We start from the raw sequence: 26,517 nt of genomic DNA, 5'->3' as shown, positions 1-26,517 counted from the left end.
CCTATAATTCTTTCATTTTTATTCACTCACATTCTAGTGGTGAGGAACAGTGCAACTAGCGCAGCAGGCAGATATGTCATGTGTGGCTAACATGTTTCTTATTATTGTAAGATAGAAGTTGCAAGGATGAGTCCTATCACACAGGGCATCTTTCCAGAAGAAAAAAATAAGCATCACTGAAACACATCTGTGATACATGCAGAAATAACCTTTTGTATAAATGTAGAATTTTAGCAAGCTGTAATCTGGGATTGACAATCAATGTCAGACATTAATGTGTTGTAATCCATTATACTAATATGTTTTTCCATTTAACTCCCCCTTTTATTTGTAAAAGTACATTTGTAAATTCAGTAACAATACACAAAACATAACTTTTGTTACCCTATTTTCCCACATGAGTGCCATTATGAAAGATAGATTCATTTTCTGTTTGCTTTATCTATGCATTCATTACTTCTTTGGGGCATGCCTTCTGTCTACTCTCAGAGTTTCTGTACTTTACGTTTATTTTTTGGTAACCTAGCAGCTAACTCCAGATTGTCATAGTAATTATTGAGGTAAGCAGCAAAAATCAGCATTGAGTGTTTCCTCTGTTAAATACTGAAATCCTGTGTAGTGTGCTTAATTCTGCTAATTCCACTTCTTATAACTTCATACAACTTAGATTTGAGTGTGAAACCCTCAGATTAAGTGAGCATGTACAACTATGTTCCATATTCACAATATTCATTTTTGATGTACTGCTTGAACTGCTGACATCCATACCAAGCCATCACTACCTTGTCTGATAGCAGTTTTCAGCCTGGATATTAGATCTTTGCCATTTGGAAGTTTTAGTTAACTATAGACCTAATTTTTGCTGTGTTATTGTTAGGTTTTCTGTTTTCAGTGGTAAACATAGAAAATATCAAAATAATTGGAAACCTGTCTACATATAAACTTCTTAAATTTATTTATGTCAAAGGAAGGGTTCTGTAGTAATTTGTTATTTCCCTTTCATAAAATGTAACCTGTCAGACATTTGTGGATGAAGAAAATGCCCCACTCATTTGCTCAACACAAAGAAAATCATCAACCACTTTCATTGAAGAAAGTCTAATGATTTTTCCCTCTCTTTAACACTACCAGCTGCAGCCAATTTGTTTAAAGTAAACTGTTTCATTGTACATGTGTTACCCAACCATCTATGATTGAAATGCAAATGTTGTTGAAGTCTGTTTGAGAATACTACACCTCCTTGATACTCTCCACAGTGCCTTCTTCCTAGTCTGATCTTGAAAATGAACAATAATCTTCAAAGTTGGGAAAACAGAGTATTTGTTTTAGTATTAGGTTACTGTTTCCTAAAACGTATCTTGCCATATAACACCTACACCTACATTTATACTCCGCAAGCCACCCAACGGTGTGTGGTGGAGAGCACTTTACATGCCACTGTCATTACCTCCCTTTCCTGTTCCAGTCAGTATCGTTCGCGGGAAGAACGACTGCTGGAAAACCTCCATGCACGCTCGAATCTCTCTAATTTTACATCTGTGATCTCCTCGGGAGGTATAAGTAGGGGGAAGCCATATATTTGATACCTCATCCAGAAACACACCCCTCGAAACCTGGACAGCAAGCTACACCACGATGTGGAGTGCCTCTCTTGCAGAGTCTGCCACTTGAGTTTGCTAAACATCTCCTGTAACACTATCATGCTTACAAAATAACCCTGTGACGAAGTGCGCCACTCTCCTTTGGATCTTCTCTATCTCCTCTGTCAACCCGACCTGGTACGGATCCCACACTGATGAGCAATACTCTAGTATAGATCGAATGAGTGTTTTGTAAGCCACCTCCTTTGTTGATGGACTACATTTTCTAAGGAATCTCCCAATGAATCTCAACCTGGCACCCGCCTTACCAACAATTAATTTTATATGATCATTCCACTTCAAATCGTTCCGTACGCATACTCCCAGATATTTTACAGAAGTAACTGCTACCAGTTGTTTGTTCCACTATCATATAATCATACAATAAAGGATCCTTCTTTCTATGTATTTGTAATATATTATATTTGTCTATGTTAAGGGTCAGTTGCCTCTCAGTGCACCAAGTGCCTATCTGCTGCAGATCTTCCTGCATTTTGCTGCAATTTTCTAGTGCTGCAACTTCTATGTATACTACAGCATCATCCATGAAACGCTGCATGAAAGTATCATATAATCATACAATAAAGGATCCTTCTTTCTATGTATTCGTAATATATTATATTTGTTTATGTTAAGGGTCAGTTGCCACTCAGTGCACCAAGTGCCTATCTGCTGCAGATCTTCCTGCATTTTGCTGCAATTTTCTAATGCTGCAACTTCTCTGTATACTACAGCATCATCCACGAAACGCTGCATGGAACTTCCGACACTATCTACTAGGTCATTTATATATATTGTGAAAAGCAATAGTTCCATAACACTCCCCTGTGGCACGCCGGAGGTTACTTTAACGTCTGTAGACGTCTCTCCATTGAAAACAACATGTTGTGTTCTGTTTGCTAAAAACTCTTCAATCCAGCCACACAGCTGGTCTGATATTCTGTAGGCTCTTACTTTGTTTATCAGGCGAAAGTGTGGAACCGCATCGAACACCCTCCGGAAGTCAAGGAAAATGGCATCTACCCGGGAGCCTGTATCTAATATTTTCTGGATCTCATGAACAAATAAAGCGAGTTGGGTCTCACACGATCGCTGTTTCCGGAATCCATGTTGATTCCTCCAGAGTAGATTCTGGGTTTCCAAAAACGACATGATACGCGAGCAAAAAACATGTTCTAAAATTCTACAACAGATCGCTGTCAGAGATACAGGCCTATAGTTTTGCACATCTGCTCGATGACCCTCATTGAAAACTGGAAATACCTGTGCTCTTTTCCAATCATTTGGAACCTTCCGTTCCTCTAGAGACTTGCGGTACATGGCTGTTAGAAGGGCGGCAAGTTCTTTCACGTACTCTGTGTAGAATCGAATTGGTATCCCTCCAGGTCCAGTGGACTTTCCTCTGTTGAGTGATTTCAGTTGCTTTTCTATTCCTAGGACACTTATTTCGATGTCAGCCATTTTTTCGTTCATGCAGTGACTTAGAGAAGGAACTGCAGTGTGGTCTTCCTCTGTGAAACAGCTTTGGAAAAAGGTGTTTAGTATTTCAGCTTTACGTGTGTCATCCTCTGTTTCAATGCCATTATCACCCCAGAGTGTCTGGATATGCTGTTTTGATCCACTTACTGATTTAACATAAGACCAGAATTTCCTAGTATTTTCTGTCAAGTCGGTACATAGAATTTTTCTTTCGAATTCACTGAGCACTTCACGCATAGCCCTCGTTACACTAACTTTGACATCGTTTAGCTTCTGTTTGTCTGAGTGGTTTTGGCTGTGTTTAAATTTGCAGTGAAGCTCTCTTTCCTTTCGCAGTAGCTTGCTAACTTTGTTGTTGAACCACGGTGGGTTTTCCCCATCCCTCACAGTTTTACTCGGCACGTACCTGTCAAAAACGCATTTTACGATTGCCTTGAACTTTTTCCATAAACACTCACCATTGTCAGTGTTGGAACAGAAATTTTCGTTTTGATCTGTTAGGTAGTCTGAAATCTGCCTCCTATTACTCTTGCTAAACAGATAAACCTTTCTCCCTTTTTTTATATTCCTATTTCCTTCCATATTCAGGGATGCTGCAAAGGCCTTACGACCACTGGTTCCCTTTTCTGCACTTACAGAGTCGAAAGGTTTGGGTCTGTTTGTTATCAGTAGGTCCAAGATGTTATCTCCATGAGTCGGTTCTCTGTTTAATTGCTCGAGGTAATTTTCGGATAGTGCACTCAGTATAATGTCACTCGATGCTCTGTCCCTACCACCCGTCCTAAACATCTTATTGTCCCAGTCTATATCTGTTAGACTTAATATTCATGAAAAATACCATGTAGTCAACTTCTACTCTCAGTTAATATTGGCTTCAAAGAAGTGAATTTGAAAAACAACTGAATTTGTGTGCATGGCAATGACACATGGTGATGCTACACTCACTGCAGTAATTCACAGTCAACATGTTAAGTTCTGTAAGGCATAGCTCCTCTTTCTTCCAGGTAGTGGCTCCCATGTAACATTTTACACTGATGAGCCAAAACATTACAACCACCTGCTTAATAGCTTGTTTGTCCATATTTGGAATGAAATACATCACTGATTCTGCATATCAGGGATCTGAGAGTTTGTTGGTAGGTTTGTGGAGGTATCTGCCATTAGATGTTTATGCATAGGTCATGTAATTAGTGTAAGTAATGGGTTGCTGATTTCCATACATGGTGATGGCACCCAACAGCGACCCATGTAGGTTTCATAGGATTTACGTCAGATGAATTTGGTCAGTGAGTCATCTATGTGAGTTCACTGTAATGTCCTCAAACCACTGTAGCGTGGTTTGGGCTCTGATACGTGGACAGTTATTGTATTGAAAGATGACATTGGCTTTGGGGAAGACATCAAGCATGAAGGGCTGCAGGTGGTTCACAGCTGTCAGCGTCTTCAATTACTACCACAGGTCCCATGCAAGTGCAGGAGAATGTGTCCCATGGCATAATACTGCTCCCACCAGCCTACGTCTATTGCACGCTACATGTTTGCAGCTGCTGTTCATCTCAATGGCAGCATTTGTGGAGATGATCATTGAACTAGTGTAGCAAAAATGTGGTTCACCTGAAGAGCTGACACATGTCCATTCATCAATGCTCAAATTCCAATGGTCCCACACCCACTGCAATTGTAATTGATGATGTTGTTGGGTCAACATGTGAACACTTAGGAGTGGTCTGCTGTGAAGCTCCGTGTTCAACAATGTACAATGAACAGTGTGCTCTGAAATACTTGAGCATGCACCAGCATTTTGCTCTTTTGACAGAGAAGTCACAGATCACCATATATCCTTCTTTACAGAGCAGATAAGCCTCTGAACCCCGCGTTCTGTGAAGAGTCGTGACCATCCAACCATTTAGCACCTAGTGGTAGTTTTGCTGTCCTTGTATCTCTTTCGATAGGTGCTCACGACTGTAGCACATGAACATTTAAGCAGCTGTGCCATTTTCCAGATACTCATTGACAGGCTCTGCGTAATAATAATCCACCTTTTCTCAAAGTCGCTTATCTCAATGGATTTCCCCATTAGCAGCAAATATCTTCGCTAAGGTAATCCCCTGTCTGTGTCTGCTCTGCTTACATACTTTTGTTACCTTGTCATCTGCTTGCAATGCCACCAGGTGGTATCCAGTGTTGTGGTTGACAGTGGTCATAATGTTTTGGCTTATCTATATGTGTTTTGCCGTATAGCATTATTTTTTGTCTTCATTGGTGCTAGTAGCAGCAGAAGTACTGAAAGTAGTTTTGTTAATTGCTTTGTCTCTTATGCCCATATTTAGTTTTTAATAATTTTTTATTCCCTGTCTTACCTTTCAGAGCACTATGTTGGCTCTAAGGTTTTAATGGCTGCGTACTGCAGCCTTTACTCTAGTTGTAAAACATCTACTGAAAAAAAAAGTTGTTTGATGGTGAATTTGACAGCTCCTCATGTAGAGGAGATGTTGAATTATAGACAGAGACAACAAAAAGGCTGTGATATATGTTGAGCTTCTGGCCAAAAGGCCTTTTTCTAAAGTAACCAACACACATGCATTCCTGCAAGAACAACTCACACCTCACACACACATACATTGGTGTTGCTCACAGCCCGGCCTCAGTAACATAAGACATTGGTGATGTATGTGTGTGTGTGTGTGTGTGTGTGTGTGTGTGTGTGTGTGTGTGTGTGTGTGTGTGTGTTGTCTAGGCTAGATGTGTATGATAGTCATTTTGTTGTGTCTGTCAAAATAACTATTTGACACACCCACATCCGAAATTCCTTATTATCTGCCATACAGTAGTAGCTGTGCTTATGCATATCGCAAAAGGCATATGTGCCTTCTTCAACACTAAATTCTTGTCAGTGTACACAGTGAAAAAGCCAAAACACTTCATCTTCATGTTAATTATTGTTCATTAAATCATACCTTGTGGCTGCCCTTAAATACACTGTGTTTTTCATAAGTTAAGTAACAAATTACTTTTAATCACATTTGAACAAAAATAATTTATTTCTTAATTTTCAGGGGCCAATTTTTTATTTTTAATGGTGATAATGTACCTGAACCAAGAAATAGGGAATGGAAAACTCAGGCCTTTCATTATGACAACGTAATGGTTGCAATGTTAACATTGTTTGCTGTGCAAACGGGTGAAGGTTGGCCACAGTAAGTAAAATTTCAGTTTACCTAACATAAAGAAAAACTATTAGTTACTACATTGAAAAAATATGTAAATGTGTTAACAAACAGGAAATAGGAGTCTGTTAACTTTAAACTGAGAATTGTAGGGTTTCTCTTAGTGGGTCAGGTGTGCGCGACACATCAGAGGCAACATCTAGGTAGTTGACTGTGTGTGGGGTGACTTTCAATCCAGTCCAGTTAATGATAGCTGTAGGAAATCCGTAAGTATCGGGGTAAGACCCATAAAAATGCCCCCCCCCCCCCCCCCCTGCACAGGTGAGAATATTAAAATCATAGTGGTTAACTGCCAAAGCATTCACAAGAAAGTGTCACAGCTATAAGGTCTCCTAAAAAGCACTGAAGCCCACATAATACTAGACACCGAATGCTAGTTAAAACCCTCAAGTTCACAGTAGTGAGATTTTTGGGGGAAAATTTAAGTGCATACCAAAATGATAGGAAAATGGAAGTGGTGTGTTTGTTGCAGTGAACAGAAACTCAAATCCACTGGGACAGTAACTAAAGCTGCTTGTGAGATTGTTTGAACAAGACTCAGTATCAAGTGTGGGCATAAAATTATAATAGAATCCTGCTGTCGGCCACCAGGCTTACTTCCTGATGTAACCAAAATCTTTAGAGAAAACCTCAGTTTTCTTGTATCTATGTACCCTAATTGTAATGTGATCATTAGATTAACTTTAAAAACATTAACCATATAACCACAAAGTTGGATAATTGCAGTTTTGTAAGTGGTGGGTGTGACAAGACATCCTGTGAAACATTACAAAATGCCTTCTCTTAATACTACCTAGAACAGGTAGTTCAGAAATATGTTAAATCTAATGGTAACAGACAAACCTGACCTGTTTGGGGATGTTCACATCTAAACTGGTATCAGTGACCATCAGTTAGTTATAACAACAATGAATACAAATGTACAAAGGGCAACTAACACAAGTAGAAAGATTTATATGTTCAGCAAACTAGTGAAATAAGCAGTTGTGTCATAGCTCAATGAGGAACTTTTTGAAATGTTTAGCTCAGTTGGGAACATGTAAAAGAATTATGGCTCAAGTTTAAAAGAGTAGTTGACCATGCACTGGATATATGCACCCAGTAGAATAGTTCATGATGGGAAAGATCCTCCATGGCATGCAATTGCTATAAAGAAACGTCTATAGAAACAGAGACCACTGCATAATAGGTGTACAACAAAGCATAAGGATATAGATAGAGAGATGCTGAAGAATGAAACACATTTGACAGTGAAGAGAGCAATGCTGAAGCCTTCAGTGACCGTAGCAAAATACTGTCAGAAAATCTTTCACAAAACCCAAAGAAGTTCTGATCATATGTTGTTAGTAGCACCAAACCTAGTCTCCAGTGATTCATGGACAAGACAAGAACTGAAATTGAGAGTGGCAGAGCAAAAGCAGAAATGCTTAACTCTGTTTCCAAATGTTCCTGCACAAAGGAAAACCCAGGAGTATTGCCCCAATTTAATCTTTGTACCATTGAAAATGTGTGTGAAATGGGCATTGGTATCAGTGATGTTGAGAAACAGCTGAAATCAGTAAAACTGGACAAAGCCCTAGGGCCCAGTGGAATCCCTATCAGATTCTATACCCAATTTGTGGATGAGTTAGCCCCTCTGTTCACTATAATCTGTCGTAGATCCCTCAAGCAAAAATCCATACCCAGTAGTTGGAATAAAGAACTACAAGAAGGGTAGCAGAAGAGGCCCATAAAACTGCTGTCCAACATCCTTTGCCAATGAGCGTGGATTTCAAAAACATCGTTTGAAAACCAACTAGCACTTTTCTTACATGACATCCTGAAAGCCGTGGCTCAAAGCAGTCAGGTAAATGTAGTATTTCTTAATTTATAAAAAACATATGCCTCAATACCACATCTACACTTCTTACCAAAACTATGATTGTATCAGGCAAAATTTATGACTGGATTGAGGATTTCTTGGTAGGGAGGATGCAGCATGTTATCTTGGATGAAAAGTCATTGACAGATGTTGAAGTAACTTAGGGTTCACCCCAGGAAGGTGTGTTGGGTCCTTTACTGTTTGTATTGAGCAAGCCTTGTGGACAATTAATATAATGTAATTGGATATTAATATTAATTAATGTTAATTAAAATTGATAGTGACCTCAGACATTTTGCAGATGATACAGTTATCTACAACAAAGTACAATCTGAACGAAGGTGCACAAATATTCAGTCAAACTTTGATAAGATTTCAAAGTGGTGCAAAGATTGGCAACTTGTTTTAAATGTTCAGAAATGTAGAACTGTGCACTTCACAAAAAAAAAAAAACAAAAAAAAACAAAAAAAAAAAAAAAAAAAAAATTTAAAAGCATCCTGTTAATGTAATATCAATGAGTCACAGTTGGCTTTGGCCAACTAATACAAATATCTGGGTGTAACTCTTCATAGTGATATGAAGTGGAATGATCATATAAATACAGTCATGGATAAAGCAGCTGGTAGACTTTAGTTTATTTGTAGAAAAATGGGGAAATGCAATCAACCTACAAAAGAGATTGCTTACAAATCACTCGTGCAACACATCCTAGAATTTTGCTGAAATGTGTGGAACCCATGCCACATGGGACTAACAGGGGATATTGAATGTATACAGAGAAGAACAGCACAAATAGTCACAGGTGTGTATGGTTCGTGGGATAGTGCCATAGACATGTTGAAAGAATTGAACTGGCAGACTCTTAAAGGTAGGTGGAAACCACCCTGAGAAAGTCAACTAACAAATTTTCAGGAACTGGCTTTAAATGATGATTCTAGGAATATACTACAACCTCTTACATATCACTCATATAGGGATCATGAGAACAAGATCTTATTAATTACAGCATACACTGCGATATAGATAAACATTCATTCTTCCCATGCTCCATGTGTCAATGGAATGGGACAAAAACTTTAATAACTGGTACAATGGGAAGTACCCTCTGTCATGCACTTCACAGTGGTTAGTAGGGTATAGACATAAATATAAAAGTAAAACAACACATGATTGTTCATTTCAGCTAAATATTATTGTATGGGAGTTCTGTGATGTCAGTTATTAGGTAAACTTTGTTCTTTGCTCAAAGTCAAGTTTGATTTGATCTTTCATCATCAGACATTCTTTTTGCAAATGTTTACTTGCCATTTAACTATTGCACTTGAACTGAAGGCTTCTTGCTATTTCTCCTCATACCTTTTACTTATGATATAAGGTATTGTGTCATAATACAAATTTCCTCCTTCTTCGCAGCTTACATAAAGATCTGTTTGTAATTTCCATTCATTAGACCCATGTGTTCAAATCTTCCAGCATAGTAAAAGGTTCATTGGGAAAGCTTATGCAACTTGGGCCTCATAGTGGCACAAACAAACTATTCAGTTTTAACATAAGAACACCCACATAACTGATGAAAAACCACTGTGAACTGTATTAACCATTTGTGATTACAGTCACTACCACTTCTCGAAGCAGCATTTGTCATTGAAAATTCCCATGTTTCATTGTAGATGACGTTACTGATGGTACTTAATGGTGGCCCAATCTATAACATGAGAACTTGCTATGCACTTAAGGTGATGGTATATGAATGTATTCTCTCTTCAAAACTAACGCATTGTGTTCTACACTAGCACTGTCAAAGATATCTTGAATCTTGTACCTCGTGATGTAATGTAAAGGTTAAGACACCATACTTATGTTTAAGAAAGTGGGACTCATATATCTCTCCTGTTGTCCAAATTTCGATTATCTGTGGTTTTTGTAAATCATTCCGATCAGTGATTTAGTAGGAGCCATAAACAATAAAGGCAATATCTAACCCCATGAAAACCTAGCTGAGCTAGTCATCCATCTCTGGTGATCTCTATGTTACCAAAATATTTCACTGTAACTTACAATGTGATCTTGTTTGCATTCAATTTTCTCATACCTTGAGAAGAAATAAGAGCAAAAGTTAGGAAACATGCTGGAATTCATGTTATAGTAAGTGAATATTTGTTCTACTTATATTGGTTTTCCATCAGTCATCATTCTTGTTGTTGATACAGTTGTCAAGTTGGAGCATCCTATTTGAAATACCGGTAAGAGGATTTTTACAGGTTCGGAGTCATTCAATATGCAGTCCATAAATGAATTTGTCACGGGACTTTAAATTAGTTCTTTCATATATTTTATTCATTCTTTTTTTATCTTCTGTATCATTCTAACATAATTTACACATAGTACTTTTAGAACACATCCATACAACACGAAGTCTAACTTATAACTAATACTGCCAAAAAGCTTTCCTCCAAAGAGCATATACCAATTTACTTCCAAGTCATTGAGAGTCTTTCCAACTAATAACTTTTCTTTATAAAATTTTGATTTAAATTTGCAATATTAGCATAATCTGTTTATGTTGAGTTTTAGATTTCCTTTAATCCAATTAGTTTTACGATTTTATGTATTATTAACAGTTGTGTCTTGTCATTATACCAACATTGCAACACAAACAAAAAGATTTCAGCTATGTCACATATTTTTAGTTTATCATTTAAAAATATTCAGTAATCAGTAATATTAGTCACACATGTATTATAATAAAGAAAATTTCTAAAAGAACAAAGTATGTAATGAAAGAAACCTTATATTAAATGTTCTTGAACTAACATCATTAAGATGTAGGCACAATTAAAAAGGGATTTTATATTGATATATATAGGTAATTAAAATAAATGACTTGGTAGTCATAAGTAATAACACAAAACTGACCCAATAAATTGTACATGTAATATTAGTGTATAGTGTTGCTTAATAAATGGCATAACATATTGTTTACTAAAACATGAGCACGAGGCATTACCGACTTTAATTAAACTTTCCTTTGAAGAAATGTGACCGTCAGTATTCCAAAAACACATCTGCTACCTATCTGATAGACAGTCATGGCATAGGAATACTCTCACTGACGTATTCATGAAAAACTGGTTGTACTTTAGTAATGTAACTATAACCATATGAAAGACAGAGTTTACATATATTCACAAATTCTGTTAGTTGTGGCTTGAATTTCTTACTTTTTAATGTTTGTTTGGTTGGGATGTGGTTTGATAATACAGGCACAACACATAAGTACTGGACAGCTTTATTCACAACTTTCTTCATTGGGCATCACACAGAACTATAACAATTGCTTTGAAAATATGCATGTAGTAATTACGAGGTGCATTCAAGTTGTAAGGCCTCCGATTTTTTTTCTCCGGACTGGAAAGAGATAGAAACATGCGCATTGTTTTAAAATGAGGCCGCGTTCATTGTCAATACGTCCCAGAGATGGCAGCACCGTACGGCAGATGGAATTTTACCGCCAGAGGCGAGAATGAGAACTGTTTTAAATACTTAAAATGGCGACGTTTTCCTTACTTGAACAGTGTGCAATCATTCGTTTTCTGAATTTGTGTGGTGTGAAACCAATTGAAATTCATCGACAGTTGAAGGAGACATGTGGTGATGGAGTTATGGATGTGTCGAAAGTGCGCTCGTGGGTGCGACAGTTTAATGAAGGCAGAACATCGTGTGACAACAAACCGAAACAACCTCGGGCTCGCACAAGCCGGTCTGACGACATGATCGAGAAAGTGGAGAGAATTGTTTTGGGGAATCACCGATTGACTGTTGAACAGATTGCCTCCAGAGTTGACATTTCTGTGGGTCCTGTGCACACAATCCTGCATGACGACCTGAAAATGCAAAAAGTGTCATCCAGGTGGGTGCCACGAATGCTGACGGACGACCACATGGTTACCTGTGTGGCATGTTGCCAAGCAATGTTGATGCGCAATGACAGCATGAATGGGACTTTCTTTTTGTTGGTTGTGACAATGGATGAGATGTGGATGCCATTTTTCAATCCAGAAACAAAGCGCCAGTCAGCTCAATGGAAGAACACGGATTCACCGCCACCAAAAAAATTTCGGGTAACTGCCAGTGCTGAAAAAATGATGGTGTCCATGTTCTGGGACAGCGAGGGCATAATCCTTACCCATTGCGTTGCAAAGGGCACTACGGTAACAGGTGCATCCTACGAAAATGTTTTGAAGAACAAATTCCTTCCTGCACTGCAACAAAAACATCTGGGAAGGGCTGCGCGTGTGCTGTTTCACCAAGACAACGCACCCGCACATCGAGCTAACGTTATGCAACAGTTTCTTCGTGATAACAACTTTGAAGTGATTCCTCATGCTCCCTACTCACCTGACCTGGCTCCTAGTGACTTTTGGCTTTTTCCAACAATGAAAGACACTCTTCGTGGCCGCACATTCACCAGCCGTGCTGCTATTGCCTCAGCGATTTTCCAGTGGCCAAAACAGACTTCTAAAGAAGCCTTCATCGCTGCCATGGAATCATGGCGTCAGCGTTGTGAAAAATGTGTACGTCTGGAGGGCGATTACGTTGAGAAGTAACGCCAGTTGCATCGATTTCGGGTGAGTAGTTAATTAGAAAAAAAAACGGAGGCCTTAGTACTTGAATGCACCTCGTATAGATAGACACCAAAGATATTACTTGACAGTAAAATCTGAATCTCAACATGACTCCTCAGTTCTTACAGACAGTTATATATTAAGAATTGAGTCTTAAGTACATGGTGTTGGCTGATATTCCAGTTTAGCAGATACTCTTGTAGACCCTGACGTATGTGTGGTATTTTTTATGAATGTGTTTCATCTTTGATTGAAAAATTTGGTTAGGTGCTAACTTTCTAATTGTTGTTGAACAGGGTGATGTCTGGCAATGGCTTTGGTTTAATGTTTGTATCACCATTAAAACCACCTCCAAGATTCATGTTGATGCCTCCTCTTTGGCGATGATCTGGTTCATCTTTATAGAAGTCCACAATAAGTTTATTTGGGCTTGAAACTGTCCTGATGAAGGAACTTCATATCTCTTGACATGTGAACAGTGTGATGTCTTGGTATCCATGTACAATATCCTTTCAAACAGTCAGAATAGACTCCAAAAATTCCTTCTTTGCCTTTAGGATCAAACTTCCCTTTTTTTGGCGATTTATCCAGGCTGACAACTTTTTTTTGACCAAATGTACAAAGACGAGATAGGTTAGGCTTTCTTTTCATCCAGTTCTCATATGGAGTTCCATCAGATAGTCCTTTAGTTAAGCAAAAATTTCGGGTGTAGTTAGCTGTGTTTGTGCCTGTGGCCTAAAATGGTGGTGGCAGTCCTGATGCGAGCAGCACACAATGAGCCATTTTGACCAATGAACAGTCTGCCCCCCATAGCTGAGTGGTCAGTGCAACAGAATGTCAATCCTAAGGGCCCAGGTTCGATTCCTGGCTGGGTCAGAGATTTTCCCCACTCACGGACTGTGTGTTGTGTTTTTCTAATCATCATAATTTCATCCCAATCAACGCACAAGTCACTGAAGTGGCATCAAATTGAAAGACTTGCAGCCGGTCAATGGTCCACCCGACGGGAGGCCCTAGTCATACGACATTTACATTTTACCAATGAATGTTTTTTTTTCATTTGGCAACATCATTCTACTACAGTGTGTATGGAGTTGTTAGACATTTCTGTATTCCTGCCATTTTGAGGATGGAGTCCATTATTTCATTGCAGTGCTCCTTACCATTGTGTGACTAAAGGGATTTAATTTTATGTTCAGTCTGATTTTCTACTAGCCTTTTGAACTGAACAAATTTATCAACAGGTTCTCTTTCATGTTGGTTATCTATAAAGGTCACAGAAATTTTCAAACTGCCTTGTGATGTTTCTCTCATTGGCCCACCGACATCACAATTAGCATTTTGTATTAATTGGATGAGTTTTCTCAGTTGTTGCTATGTCGTTATTGTCCACCACCATTACTCCTGGAAAAGGATTAATTGGCATGTACAGTGTTTTTCAGTGTTATGGAGTTGCTGCCACTGGTGGTGGTTCTGATGTGTATGTCACATTTAGCTGTTACTTTCATAGCACTGTTGTCTGCAAGCATTAAATTCTCTTTTGTTTCTGTTACATGTGTGAACACTTTCAGATTGTTGCACATATATGAACTGCAACCAATGTCTATGCACCAATAAATGTTTGAGTCACAAAACTTTGGCACAGGCTCATTCATAGAGAAACAGCAGTGAGCTTTATCAACAGTTGTTTGCAGCTTACACACTTAGCTGCTTCTTGAAAAAGCAGTCATCTTCTTTCTATCTCTTCTTGTTACAGCAATTGCATTTGTATGATGATTTTTCCATTTTTGTTTCTGTTTTGATTTTTTATGATTTGTCACTGTGACTCACAGCACATTTGGCGTGTTCATGAAACATTTACCCAGTTTAACAAATATCATGGCACTGTCTTCTGAATCCTTGAATAGTGTTCTTCGAAGATTTTTACTTTTAGTATCTCAACATATGGTAGGATGTCACTACCACATCTAAAAGTATTGTTACTATCCGGAAGACTGTAGAGCGTCATTATTGACAACACACCACTGTTTATGTCAGTATCCACTGCTTGTAACTTATCCACACCATCGAAGAATTCAGTAATATATCATGTCACATCATCAATAGGATGCATTTTGTGAAGCGTATGGCATTTGAGCAGTATTACTTTGTGAGCAGGTCCTTTGGATGCATAGATTGATTAGTTTCAGCCATACCTGATGCGATGTAGCGCAGTTCTTTACTTGCTTCAACTCAGTAGGATTAATGGATAAAATCAAGTCAGCCTTTGTTTTTCTGTCTGCCACTTGCCATGATTCATATGCAACTTCTGTAGTAGTGAGCACATCACCTTCACCAGTCAGCTGTCCTTAGGTTAGTTAGGTTTAAGTAGTTCTAAGTTCTAAAGGACTGATGACCATAGATGTTAAGCCCTATAGTGCTCTGAGCCATTTGAACCATTTTGAACCAGTCAGCACAGTTTGTGGGATGTCTCCAGATACATATACCCAAGTGCCGTTTATGATGAGTAGTGCTTCGACTTGTTTTCTACATGTGTGGTAATTATCACATGACAGCATTTCCAGTCAAACTTCATATGCACCATATTCACTATGTTAATGAACTTGTTGATTTCCGCACTTTTAAGCTTACAAACTTAAGTTTTCATCTAGTTGAAAAAGGTCCTTTTTGCCGATCATGCACCCTGGGCCCATTACCTGTTGGTATGTGGTTTGACAATACACGTGTAACATATAATTACCAAAAAACTATATTCTGAACTTGCTGCATGGAGAATGACATAGAACTACAATCAATTGATTTGAAAACATGTATAGACACCAAAGATATTACATGATGATAAAATTTCAGTCTCAGTATTTTTCACTGTGCTCACATGTTTGCAAGCTTAGCTACCCGTTATCAAATGGAAAAAAAGAAAAAGAAATATTATTGTGATATCACTATATTTATTTTGTTTGTAGTACTTTAATGAATGCATACATATTTAGTGACTCTCATTCATGCTAATGCAGACATAATCTTGATTATTTACTGTCCTATTATAGTGTTATTAGGTCTTTATGATTCTTGTTTTCTGGTTTCACAATATTTACGCATTTTACTTGCACCTGTGATTACAGTGTATCTGTAATTTAAAAAAAAAATAGAAAAATTCTTTATTCATCTGAAAATTTTCAGGAATATTCCTCTCCTTCACTTATGAGTGTGTTCCCAGAGTCCAGGTATTAGTGTGTCACCCATTTTTTCTTCTCCTGTATGATTTCCAGTCCATTACATACTTAGAGAGACTTCCTTCTTGCATTATATTGGCATTCCCACACAGTTGTATCTGCTTCTGATTAATAAAATCAATAACTGAATTTTGGACATTCATTCTTTCTCTGATTACTTTTTTTTTTTTTTTTGTAATTCGAGTGCCAAATGTAACCAGAAATCCATCTCTGCAACTAGTTATTTTGAATTTAATTGCCATTTCACTGTCAAAATATCTGAACTATATGTAATAGTGTGCTTAGTTATTGTTTTAAATATTGTCATTTTAATTATAAATTATTATGTGATTATCCCAGAACATTCCATGTAGAAATGAAATAAACATCTCTCCTAAATTTGTTCTAAATCTTATTTTTTTGTCCTCTTTCCCATTAGTTGTAATTTTCACCCTTAAGTGTTCCCATGTATCAGTGTTATGTGTTAGTCCAATACTAAATCTTCATTAACTCCACCAGTTACCATCTATTTCAGTTTACCAATATTTGTGTCTGGACCCTATTTTTTATATTGTTGTATCAATTTCCACATAGTCTATGGCTTCATAGTCTGGGTTAAAATCAGTTTGCCATCTGCCAACTGTAATGAGTATACTGTATTGTCATTTATTAGAATTATGAATTGTGGTTTATTTGTCTCATAACATACATAATCCAAATCATTTGATTCAGGCACAGGAGACACGTCAAACTGGTAAAATTTCACCATAAACAAAGAACAGCTGATGTTAACAAACAAACAGCATCATAATAATGATACGATTTTGTTGTTTATACGTACGTTAACACTTATTTACCCCTTGCTCAAATTATCATTTCATCCTCTATTAATTCTTCTCTTGAATAGTAGTATTCTCCCATGGAATCTGGTGTAGTCTCATTTTTAAAATTTCTGGCTTCATATTAAATATGTTTATGCCCATTAACTTGTTCTATATTGTCATCCCCATATACTGTGGAGTCCGTGCATATAACTACAAATGGTGTATGGATAGCATAAAATTATTTTTGTTTCTTGTGTTATATGTATGGTTAAAATGATTCTCCTCACATAATTTTTGTCTGCTGTGTAGAAAGATTTTAATTTCATAAATGTATATGGGGGGAACAGTTAGGATTTGGAGTGTCCAAAATAATGGGTGACAAGACTCCATTTGCTGTGCAGTACACATGTTTCGGACTGGGGACTTCAATATCCACACAATGAAATCAGATGATATTAGTAGTACATATTTGAATATCCTTTGCAGCTATGGCTTAATGTCACTCGTAAACTGCCCAACTAGAGTGACTAAACAATCTTTCTCAATAATAGACCACGTGGCAACAGACATAGAAAGGAAGCACTGCACGATACTTGTCCAAAATCTAGGCCTATCAGATAATTTCTGTCAGATATTAAAAGCCAATAATTGTGTAGAAATGTCTGCTAAATTGAATGCATACAAAAGGATCCTCTCAGAACCAAACCTATGTCAGTTCTCATTCCAGCTACAGCATGAAATGTGGAAGGAAGTGTATGTGGAAACTAATGTAAACAAAATGTTTGATAAGTTCATGACAATATTTAAACTAAAATTTGAGGAAGCATTCCCCAAAACACTGCATTTCATTGGAGTATAAAAAAAAGTATATGGGTGACCAGAGGTATCAAAAAATTGTCTGTAACTCTAAGGTATCTCACATCCATCAAAAATAACCAGACTGATCCAGCCTTCTAGAATTTTACAAATATTACAGAAGAACTTATAGAGGGTTATTGGTAGCTGCACAAAAACGTGCAAACAGTAAAACATTAATGAAGGCAGATAACAAAAACAAAGAAATCTGGAATATAATCAAACAGGAGACAGCAAATGCTGGACCAAAACACCTGGAAACACAGATAAAAACAAAGATTTCCAAATCAACAACTTAAATGAACTAGCAAACTTTATGAATGAATATTGCATTGCAAGAGAAATTTCCAGACACATACGTTCTACACCACCAGGACCAGCCACCACACTCAATGGTGCTCTTTACAACAACAGAGAAGGAGGTGCCACTGGTAATACACCAATTAAACAATAAAAAATTCGCAGGATTAGACGAGATCCCAGGAAGCGTCCTTAAGATTTGTGTAAACAACATCCCTCTAACAATAATAATTAATAAATCTTTCAGATCTGGCTGCTTTCCTGAATACCTAAAACAGGCAAAAGTAATCCAAATACTGAAAAATGGTGATCTAGAAAATGTAGAAAACCACAGACCACTTTCTTTATTATCTTGCATTTTCAAAACAATGGAAATCATAACCAGTATTTGTGATACACTACTCGAACTGCCCCAGAAAATTATGCTATATCTAATGGCAGATTCAAAATAACTATGATAAGCAACAAAAGTCAGTCGAATTTGCTAGTGTTTGCTTTTCAAATGCAAAACTGCTTAGTTTATTTGATAGGAAGTCAATATGTGTATTCCAGCTTAAGTTCTTGTCCACATTTAGTCCCAGGAATTTGACTGTGTCAACTTCTTTCATAGGTTGATTGTTATGTTGTATTTTAAGTTCCACACATTTTGGATGTTTGGTTTTGGAATGTACCATACCGGTTTTTGCAATGTTCAGTTGCAACCCATTTAGCTGGAACCAGTTTTCCAAGGTATCCAGTGTGCCTATGATGGAGTTCAGGATTTTTTCTGCATCATCATTTTCAATTAAAACAGAAGTAGCATTTTCAAACAGAACTGATGGCGAATTTATATTTATGGGTATGTCATTTACATACAGTAGGAACAGGATTGGCCCCAAAATGGAGCTTTGACAAACACCTTGTGATACTGTACTCTATTTAGAATAATAATTAACTGCACCTGAGATGATAGTTATTCTTTTTTTCTGTTGTGTAAATATGATGTTAGCCAATTTAGAGCATTGTCCTTAATCCCATATTTGTATAATATGTAGATAAGTAAATCATGGTTCACAGAGTAAAATGCTTTTGTGAGGTCGCAGGAGATACCTGCAACTTTAATCCTCTGATCCAATGATTTGCCTATCTTTTCAGTAAAGTTATTCACTGCATCCAGAGTGTTTTTCTAGGTTGGAATCCAAATTGGTTGCTTATAATAATATCATTTTTACAATAAAATTTTTGATCTGGTTTGCATCTACTTTCTCTAACCCTTTTGAAAGGTCTGGAAGAACAGAAATAGGCCGATAGTTTCCCATGTCTTCCCTCAAGCCTTTCTTGAACAGAGGTCTGACTTTGGCATACTTCAGAACATCAGGAAAGCATCCCTGTTCGAAGGAATGGTTGAATATTTTAGTTAGGGGGGTTGATATTATGGCACACACTGTTTTAATCACTTTACTGGGTACCCCATCCCACTCAGCAGAGTTTTTATTTTTTAATGATAATATAACATTTTCCACATCATTTATTGTGACTTTTTTAAAATCTGTGGATTCTGAAGGGTTTCACTTTGTTCTGATACTCTGCTGTATCAACATTTCACTTTGCCACATTTATAAAGAATTCATTTAAACACTCTGATATTTGAGCTGGGTTTACAATAAACCTATCATCTACTTTAATCCTAGATATTGCACTACTACTAACTTTAAAACCTAATTCTGGTTTGGCAACAGACCACACTGCTTTTGTTTTACTTTTATGTTATATGCAGAACTTCTTGTTTGACATTTATTTGGCTGCTTTCACAGCTTTTTAAAATATAGCTTTATAATGATTAAAACAGTTCATTGTGGAGTTTCCTCTTCCTGGTACTAGAAATTTTTATACCTAGGGTTATCCATTTAAGTTTATCAGTCATTTTGTTGCATGTGGTTCTAAGTGGAAAAGTTTCATTAAATATTTCAAGTAAGCTACTTAAAAATTGTTGAAGTTGCTATTACTCAAAATACATCTGTTGTAAGGCCATTCAACCTCTCTTAACTTATTTCTAAATGTAACTGAATTTTTTTCATTGAAGTTTCTTTTTATACAGCTTTTGTTACATGAAATTTCTTTCTTAATTTTTGGTAGTTCAATGAATAATGCACAATGGTCAGAGATTCTTAACTCTATGCAAAATTTATAAACATTTTCAAATACATAATTTAGTCCTTAAAAGTTTTTGAGCTTGTAATACTCTGGTAATTTTACAGTTACTTAAACTGTAGTGTTTTTTCATTCTCAGTTCTGATGCTAAGTTTTTGCTAATGAAGGTGTCTTCCTGTTCAGGTGTATTTTACTTCTATTGAAGGTATATTTAGATATACCAAAACCATGGTCAAGAATTTTAATAAATCTTTCTCCTGCAACTGTTTGGCTGTTATCATTTACCGTGAAGAATTTCAACAGTTGCTGTTTCAGCCATGTTTAAAATCTTGAGTTAACTATAACCTCATAATCAGAACGATGATTTTTCTCCATACAAAATTGGTTTGAATAACAAATTAAACACATTAAAATACTAGAACATAACTGATGCAGATTCCAACACTTTTAATAAAAATTAAAATGGCAATTGAGGCCTATATGGTGCTTGGGAGCCTCTTTAGCTGGAGCCACAGTGCTGTCTTTTCGAGTATATTTCTTTCTTTCACTGCATAATTTCTTCCTTTCCCTCTCTTCCTGCATTTTGGTCCAGTTTTCCTTTCCCTTTTTCAATGTTGTGTATTATGTATCTGTAATAATTACTTCTGCAGTGTCCTATTGTTGCAAACAAACCACAGAGCTACTTCAATTGTCAACAATTCACACAAGTATGCACCAAGACAATAACACACAACTGAGGGCACATGACTCGTTATTTGAACATCAATTTGGGTGTCATCTTGTGACAGCTGTAAATACTGTTTTTCACTGTTCTGGTACTTGTATCAGAATATATATTATTCATGTTGGTGGTTAGTGCAGAAATTCACCTATAACTCAAATTTTCAGTTTTTGGCACTTGACCCGTTATTTACTTACATGCCACAAATGCTTCTTTTGTTGAATTATATAATTTATCTATGATATGATGATAATTATTTTTTGTAGTATAAAATTTTTCATCTAGTAACTTCTGAAACAAATATGTGGTATGTTCATTATCGAGGCCATGGTGGTGTAGTGGGTAGACCACTAGAGTCTTGCCCTGTAGGTCCCGGGTTTAATCCCATATGGGGTGGGGATTTTTCCTCATTCCTGTCAATCTAGGATGATCCTAGGTCCACTCTGCCTGCTGTCAAATGAATACGGGGTATCTCGCTCAAGGGTAAAGGGTTTCTGGGGCAGTGGGCTCTCCGACATCCCCCTCCTCCTGCCTCAGTGAAGAAAGACTGGAGGCCAGTAGCCAGCTCAGAGGCTTGTGCCACAGACTAAACTAAACTAAAAATGTTCATTGTCAAGGCTGTATAAATTACGCAAGTGGTAGATATAAATATTTAATTATCACTTTAAAAAAAGTTTCTTGACTAATTTTTTGTTTGTTTGCAAGTACATATTTGCGGTCCTGGCACACAGTGAAATCCCTTCTCCACAGTACCATAGTATTCCACTAGAGAAGCCAAAACAAAGTGGCACAGCTCATCTCCACTTTATCAGTGGTCTGCGTCATTTTATATGTGCTTCTCTAGCAGTGGGCTGTGGCCTTGTGGTGTAGGATTTTAAAAATGTGTCAGGACTGCAGACAATGCCATTAAAACAAACACAAAATTAATTACATAACTTTATTTTGTCTAAGTGATTATTATGACTCAATGACTACCCCTCATTTTTAGGGCTTGTTACTTCTATTGGTAGTTTTTCTGTATCAGTAAAGTAGTTTTCTCCTGTCTCTATCATTCTGAAGGGAAACAGAAATTTGGAATTAACTGCGTAGTAATAACAGAGTGTTAGCCACTTTATAATCTTACATCCTTTACTTTTATCTTTGCATACTGTTGAACTATGATACAATCTATTGAAGTCTTTTACTATGATTTATCTTTATGCCATGTGAATTTATGTATTTCATTTGTTGAGAAAAGCCATTCAGAATTTTCAGTGAGTTTTGCTCACAACTATTAATGAGTCTATTACCATTACCATTCACAATGTCTTCTCGAAATAATCTAATAATTTTCTATTTCAATTTACGTCCTGTCTTACTGTTAAAATCACTTTTAATGATAATCTGTCTTGTTTCTCTAAGATGCTCTATGATTTAATTTACTTTATGGGAAAATTCCTCATCGCTGATTCCATATATCCAAAATTGTACATTGGGATCCATTGAAATTAATATGAAGTTTGATAAAATTTTCATGAGTAGTTTCCCAGGTTTCGACCATGCTTCTACGATTTTTAATGGATTAATTTTTTTTCATTGATTTCAATGTTGTCTTACACATTAGGCTTCAACCTGGAGGATCAGTTGTTTTTAATTCAAGGTTTCGTAGCGTATGGTATTTCAATACCCAAATTACAAGGCAGCAGCTGTTAGTTTTGGTCCACCTTGATGTTTCATTTCCCTATTATGCTCCATATCTGGTAGGCATTCCTCTGTCTCTCTTCCAAGGAGCTGCCCAATGAGAGACTAGCAACTCCTCATGGACTATGGTTTATGTTAATAAATAACTTTTATTGTGTTATGTGTCATTCTTGTACATAAAATCTTGCTTGTTTCTGTAAGCTATGAAAACAATCTTTATTGATAAATGTAACAAGGATATAACAACAAAAATGTACTATCCCTAATTAAGGGAACGTTTTTAAAATTATAGTTTTGCAGTCAGGTTCTGAACATTACAGTATTCTTTCTCAAGACACATAATCACAATTTCATAATTTGTAGGTACCATCTAAGTAATATACATAGCATCTGGTTTCAAAGACAAAATTTTTGATATTAATCTAATGAAATATTCAGCATCATTATGCTTTGAATGAGTGTGGAAAAAAAAGTGACAGTAATAGCACTAATTTCACACATCCTTTTTTGTTTCAGAGTGCTTCAGAATTCAATGGCCACAACACAGGACAACCGTGGTCCTATACAAAATTATCGAATAGAAATGTCCATCTTTTACATTGTGTATTTTGTCGTATTCCCTTTCTTCTTCGTAAACATCTTCGTTGCCTTGATCATCATAACATTCCAGGAACAGGGTGAAGCTGAATTGCAGGATGGAGAAATAGATAAAAATCAGGTAATACTATTTAATACACTTAAATTTTAAATATTTTATGGTGCACTGATAGGTTGATTTTGGAAAATTACAATTCTCAGTCTTGAAGGATTAGTGTGTGTAATGATGAAACTACTGGGCACATCACATAAGTATCTTAAATATGTAATTTTGCATCATTATCTTTTAAGTTGCCATTGTTGTTAGAAATTCTATAAAAGTCTTGGGGATGAAGAAACAAATATTTCCTGCTGGATGAAGTAATATTTATTTATCATTATCTGAGCTGGCATTAACACTTTTTTTATTACCATGACTGACTGTTAATCGTTATGAAATGCTTGATACTGGTTGTGTTAGGACAAATAGAGATTATTTATACATCCACTAGTCAGTGCTTTTTCATCACCATGACTTTTATTGAATACAGCCAAGCTGCTGAGAACCAGTTCATCATTAAGGTTGTTAGGAATAATGTAAAAAATAAGTTTCAGGTGACAATGCAGTGGCATGATAATTGTTATGTAATATATGTAATGTGTGTGCTGATAAGTACTGGGGAACATTTATTGAATGTGATGTGGTATGTTCCTTACAAGGGAACCTCCCCATTGCACCCCCCTCAGATTTAGTTATAAGTTGGCACAGTGGATAGGCCTTGAAAAACTGAACACAGATCAATCAAGAAAACAGGAAGAAGTTGTGTGGAAATATGAAAAAATAAGCAAAATATACAAACTGAGTAGTCCAAGTGCAAGATAAGCATCATCAAGGATACCACAAGCTCATGAGCGCCGTGGTCTCGTGGTTAGTGTGAGCAGTTGAGAAACGAGAGGTCCTTGGTTCAAGTCTTCCCTCGAGTAAAAATTTTACTTTCTTTATTTTCGCAAAGTTATGATCTGTCCGTTCGTTCATTGGCGTCTCTGTTCACTGTAATAAGTTTAGTGTCTGTGTTTTGTTACCGCACCGCAAAACCGTGCGATTAGTGGACGAAAGGACGTGCCTCTCCAATGGGAACCGAAAACATTTGATCGCAAGGTCATAGGTCAACCGATTCCTCCACAGGAAAACACGTCTGATATATTCTATATGACACTGGTGATGGCATGTGCGTCACATGACAGGAATATGTTGTCGACCCACCTAATTTGTACACTTGGCGAATGGGTAAAAAGATTCTTCTACCTTGCCCGATTTAGGTTTTCTTGTCGATGTGATAATCACTCCCAAAAAAGTGATGAAAACATAAGAGTTTGTCACATAAACTGCAACAAATGAATGCAACAGTTTCCCAGTCGCACAGTTTTCCTTGTGCTCTGTCATAGCCGGCATGTCAGTGTGTTCGGTCAGAAGGTTAGCTGCCTTCTGTAATAAAAATACTGAGTTAATGGATCAACGACGAACTGAAACGGGTGTCTTGTGACGTCCGCCCCGAGCAGATACAACGAACGAAAACGAACAAAATGAGATTAAAAAAAAAAACATATGTTTTTAACGTTTTCAAATTTTTCCGTGTGTAGACCGTCAAATCCTGCATATGCCCAAGCAAATCTGAACATATCCTGGAATTTTGGAGAGCGAAGATGATTATGTGTGAGTGCCTGAACTTTGATAATTGTCTGAAAATAAAAAATTAAACTTTTCGTTCGAGGGAAGACTTGAACCAGGGACCCCTCGTTCCGCAGCTGCTCACGCTAACCACGAGACCACGGCGCTCTTTGGCTCACAATTTCCTTGATGTTGCTTATTTTGCGGCTGGACTACTCAGTTTGTATATTTTTCTTATTTTTTTCGTAGTTCCACACAACTTCTTCCTGGCCGGCCAAAGTGGCTGCGCGGTTAAAGGCGCTGCAGTCTGGAACCGCAAGACCGCTATGGTCGCAGGTTCGAATCCTGCCTCGGGCATGGATGTTTGTGATGTCCTTAGGTTAGTTAGGTTTAACTAGTTCTAAGTTCTAGGGGACTAATGACCTCAGCAGTTGAGTCCCATAGTGCTCAGAGCCAGCCAGCCAACTTCTTCCTATTTTCTCGATTGATCTGTGTTCAGTTTTTCAAGGCCTATCCACTGTGCCAACTTATAACTAAATCTGAGGGGGGTGCAATGGGGAGGTTCCCTTGTTAGTAAAATTTTCTAACAGTATTACTTAAAAGAACAACTAAGTTTTTCTTTTATTTGCCGTTCTTCAAAGTAATCAAAGAGACCACTTATTCCTTTGTATCTGGAGAGTAGTGGGGATTGTAAGAGTGCATCCAAGATATGCATATAAGATTTTTTAGAGTCTTTTTATGTAGTTACATGTGGAGAGTTTGTTACTACCATGATTAGCATGATAAGATCCCTTATGCTGTGCCACAAATGTATGAGGGCTTTTTTTCCAAGGTCTGGTCAGTCACAAAATTAAAACCATAGTGAAAGTCTGATGAAGGTTTGCCCAGATGTGTTGCTCTGTGCGTTTAGTATACCTGTGAATTGCATCATATTGCACTTTTCAGTTCTGAGCACAGACTGGAAGCGTGTGCTGTTGTTCAATTTCTTCATGCTGAGGGGTCCAAACTGTTCTCATGTGGCCAACATACTGTAACTTTCAAGTGTGATAGCAAAGTGCAGCAATGGTGCAGGAACTTTGAAGCAGGGTGTACATATGTTTATGTCAGAGAAGGAAGCAAGCATCAGCTGACGATCTCATTCAGTGAGTGAATCAGGGTATTCAAGAAAATCATCCATGAAGGTCACTTCAGAGCAAGTAAAGAGGAATGTTTCAACAGGCATTGTTCTCCTTCATGTCAATGCTCAGTTGCACGCTGCAGCTGCAACAAAGACACTCTTACAGCATTTTTGATGGGTAACATTTGACTCTGACCATATCCAAACTTTCCTCCCTGTGATTTTCATTTCTTTTCTCACATGAACCACTGGCTACGAGGACAGTGAGCTGCATACCTGTGTGTAGGATTGGCAGAAAGCAAAGGTGGCTATCTTCCTTGATGAGCGTATTGAAAATCTGATACATAGCTACAAAAAATGTCAGAGTCACAGAGGTGAGTATGTAGAGAAGTAGCTGGAAGGTGTAGCTAATGTTGCAAATAAAACAATTTTGATTTTCACTGTAGTTTCAATTGCAAGACTGATCAGACCCAGGTGCATACATATCTCCCCCCCGCCACCCCCTCCCTCTTTATATATAACAATGAAAATAATCAATTATTGATAATATAATGTAATAGCTTTTCTTTCTTATTAACTCATGTGATGTTTTAGTAGTAA

The 26,517-nt window shown here is 37.1% G+C and overlaps 1 protein-coding gene across 1 annotated transcript in view; it reads left to right on the top strand.

Moving 5' to 3' along the window:
• LOC124556062 (voltage-dependent calcium channel type A subunit alpha-1) overlaps nt 1-26,517 on the top strand; it is a gene marked incomplete at its 3' end in the record, with an annotated part of 507,834 nt that overhangs the window by 346,553 nt on the left and 134,764 nt on the right. Inside the window, exons 22-23 of the mRNA XM_047130091.1 lie at nt 6,176-6,316; nt 23,072-23,273. Coding sequence (XP_046986047.1) covers nt 6,176-6,316; nt 23,072-23,273 — 343 coding nt within the window. The remainder of the gene's footprint in view (nt 1-6,175; nt 6,317-23,071; nt 23,274-26,517) is intronic.

The sequence above is a fragment of the Schistocerca americana genome, chromosome X (assembly GCF_021461395.2).
Source record: "Schistocerca americana isolate TAMUIC-IGC-003095 chromosome X, iqSchAmer2.1, whole genome shotgun sequence".
NCBI lineage: Eukaryota > Metazoa > Arthropoda > Insecta > Orthoptera > Acrididae > Schistocerca > Schistocerca americana.
Note: the sequence above shows the minus strand (reverse complement) of the source record. Positions and strands in the feature narration are given on the sequence as shown.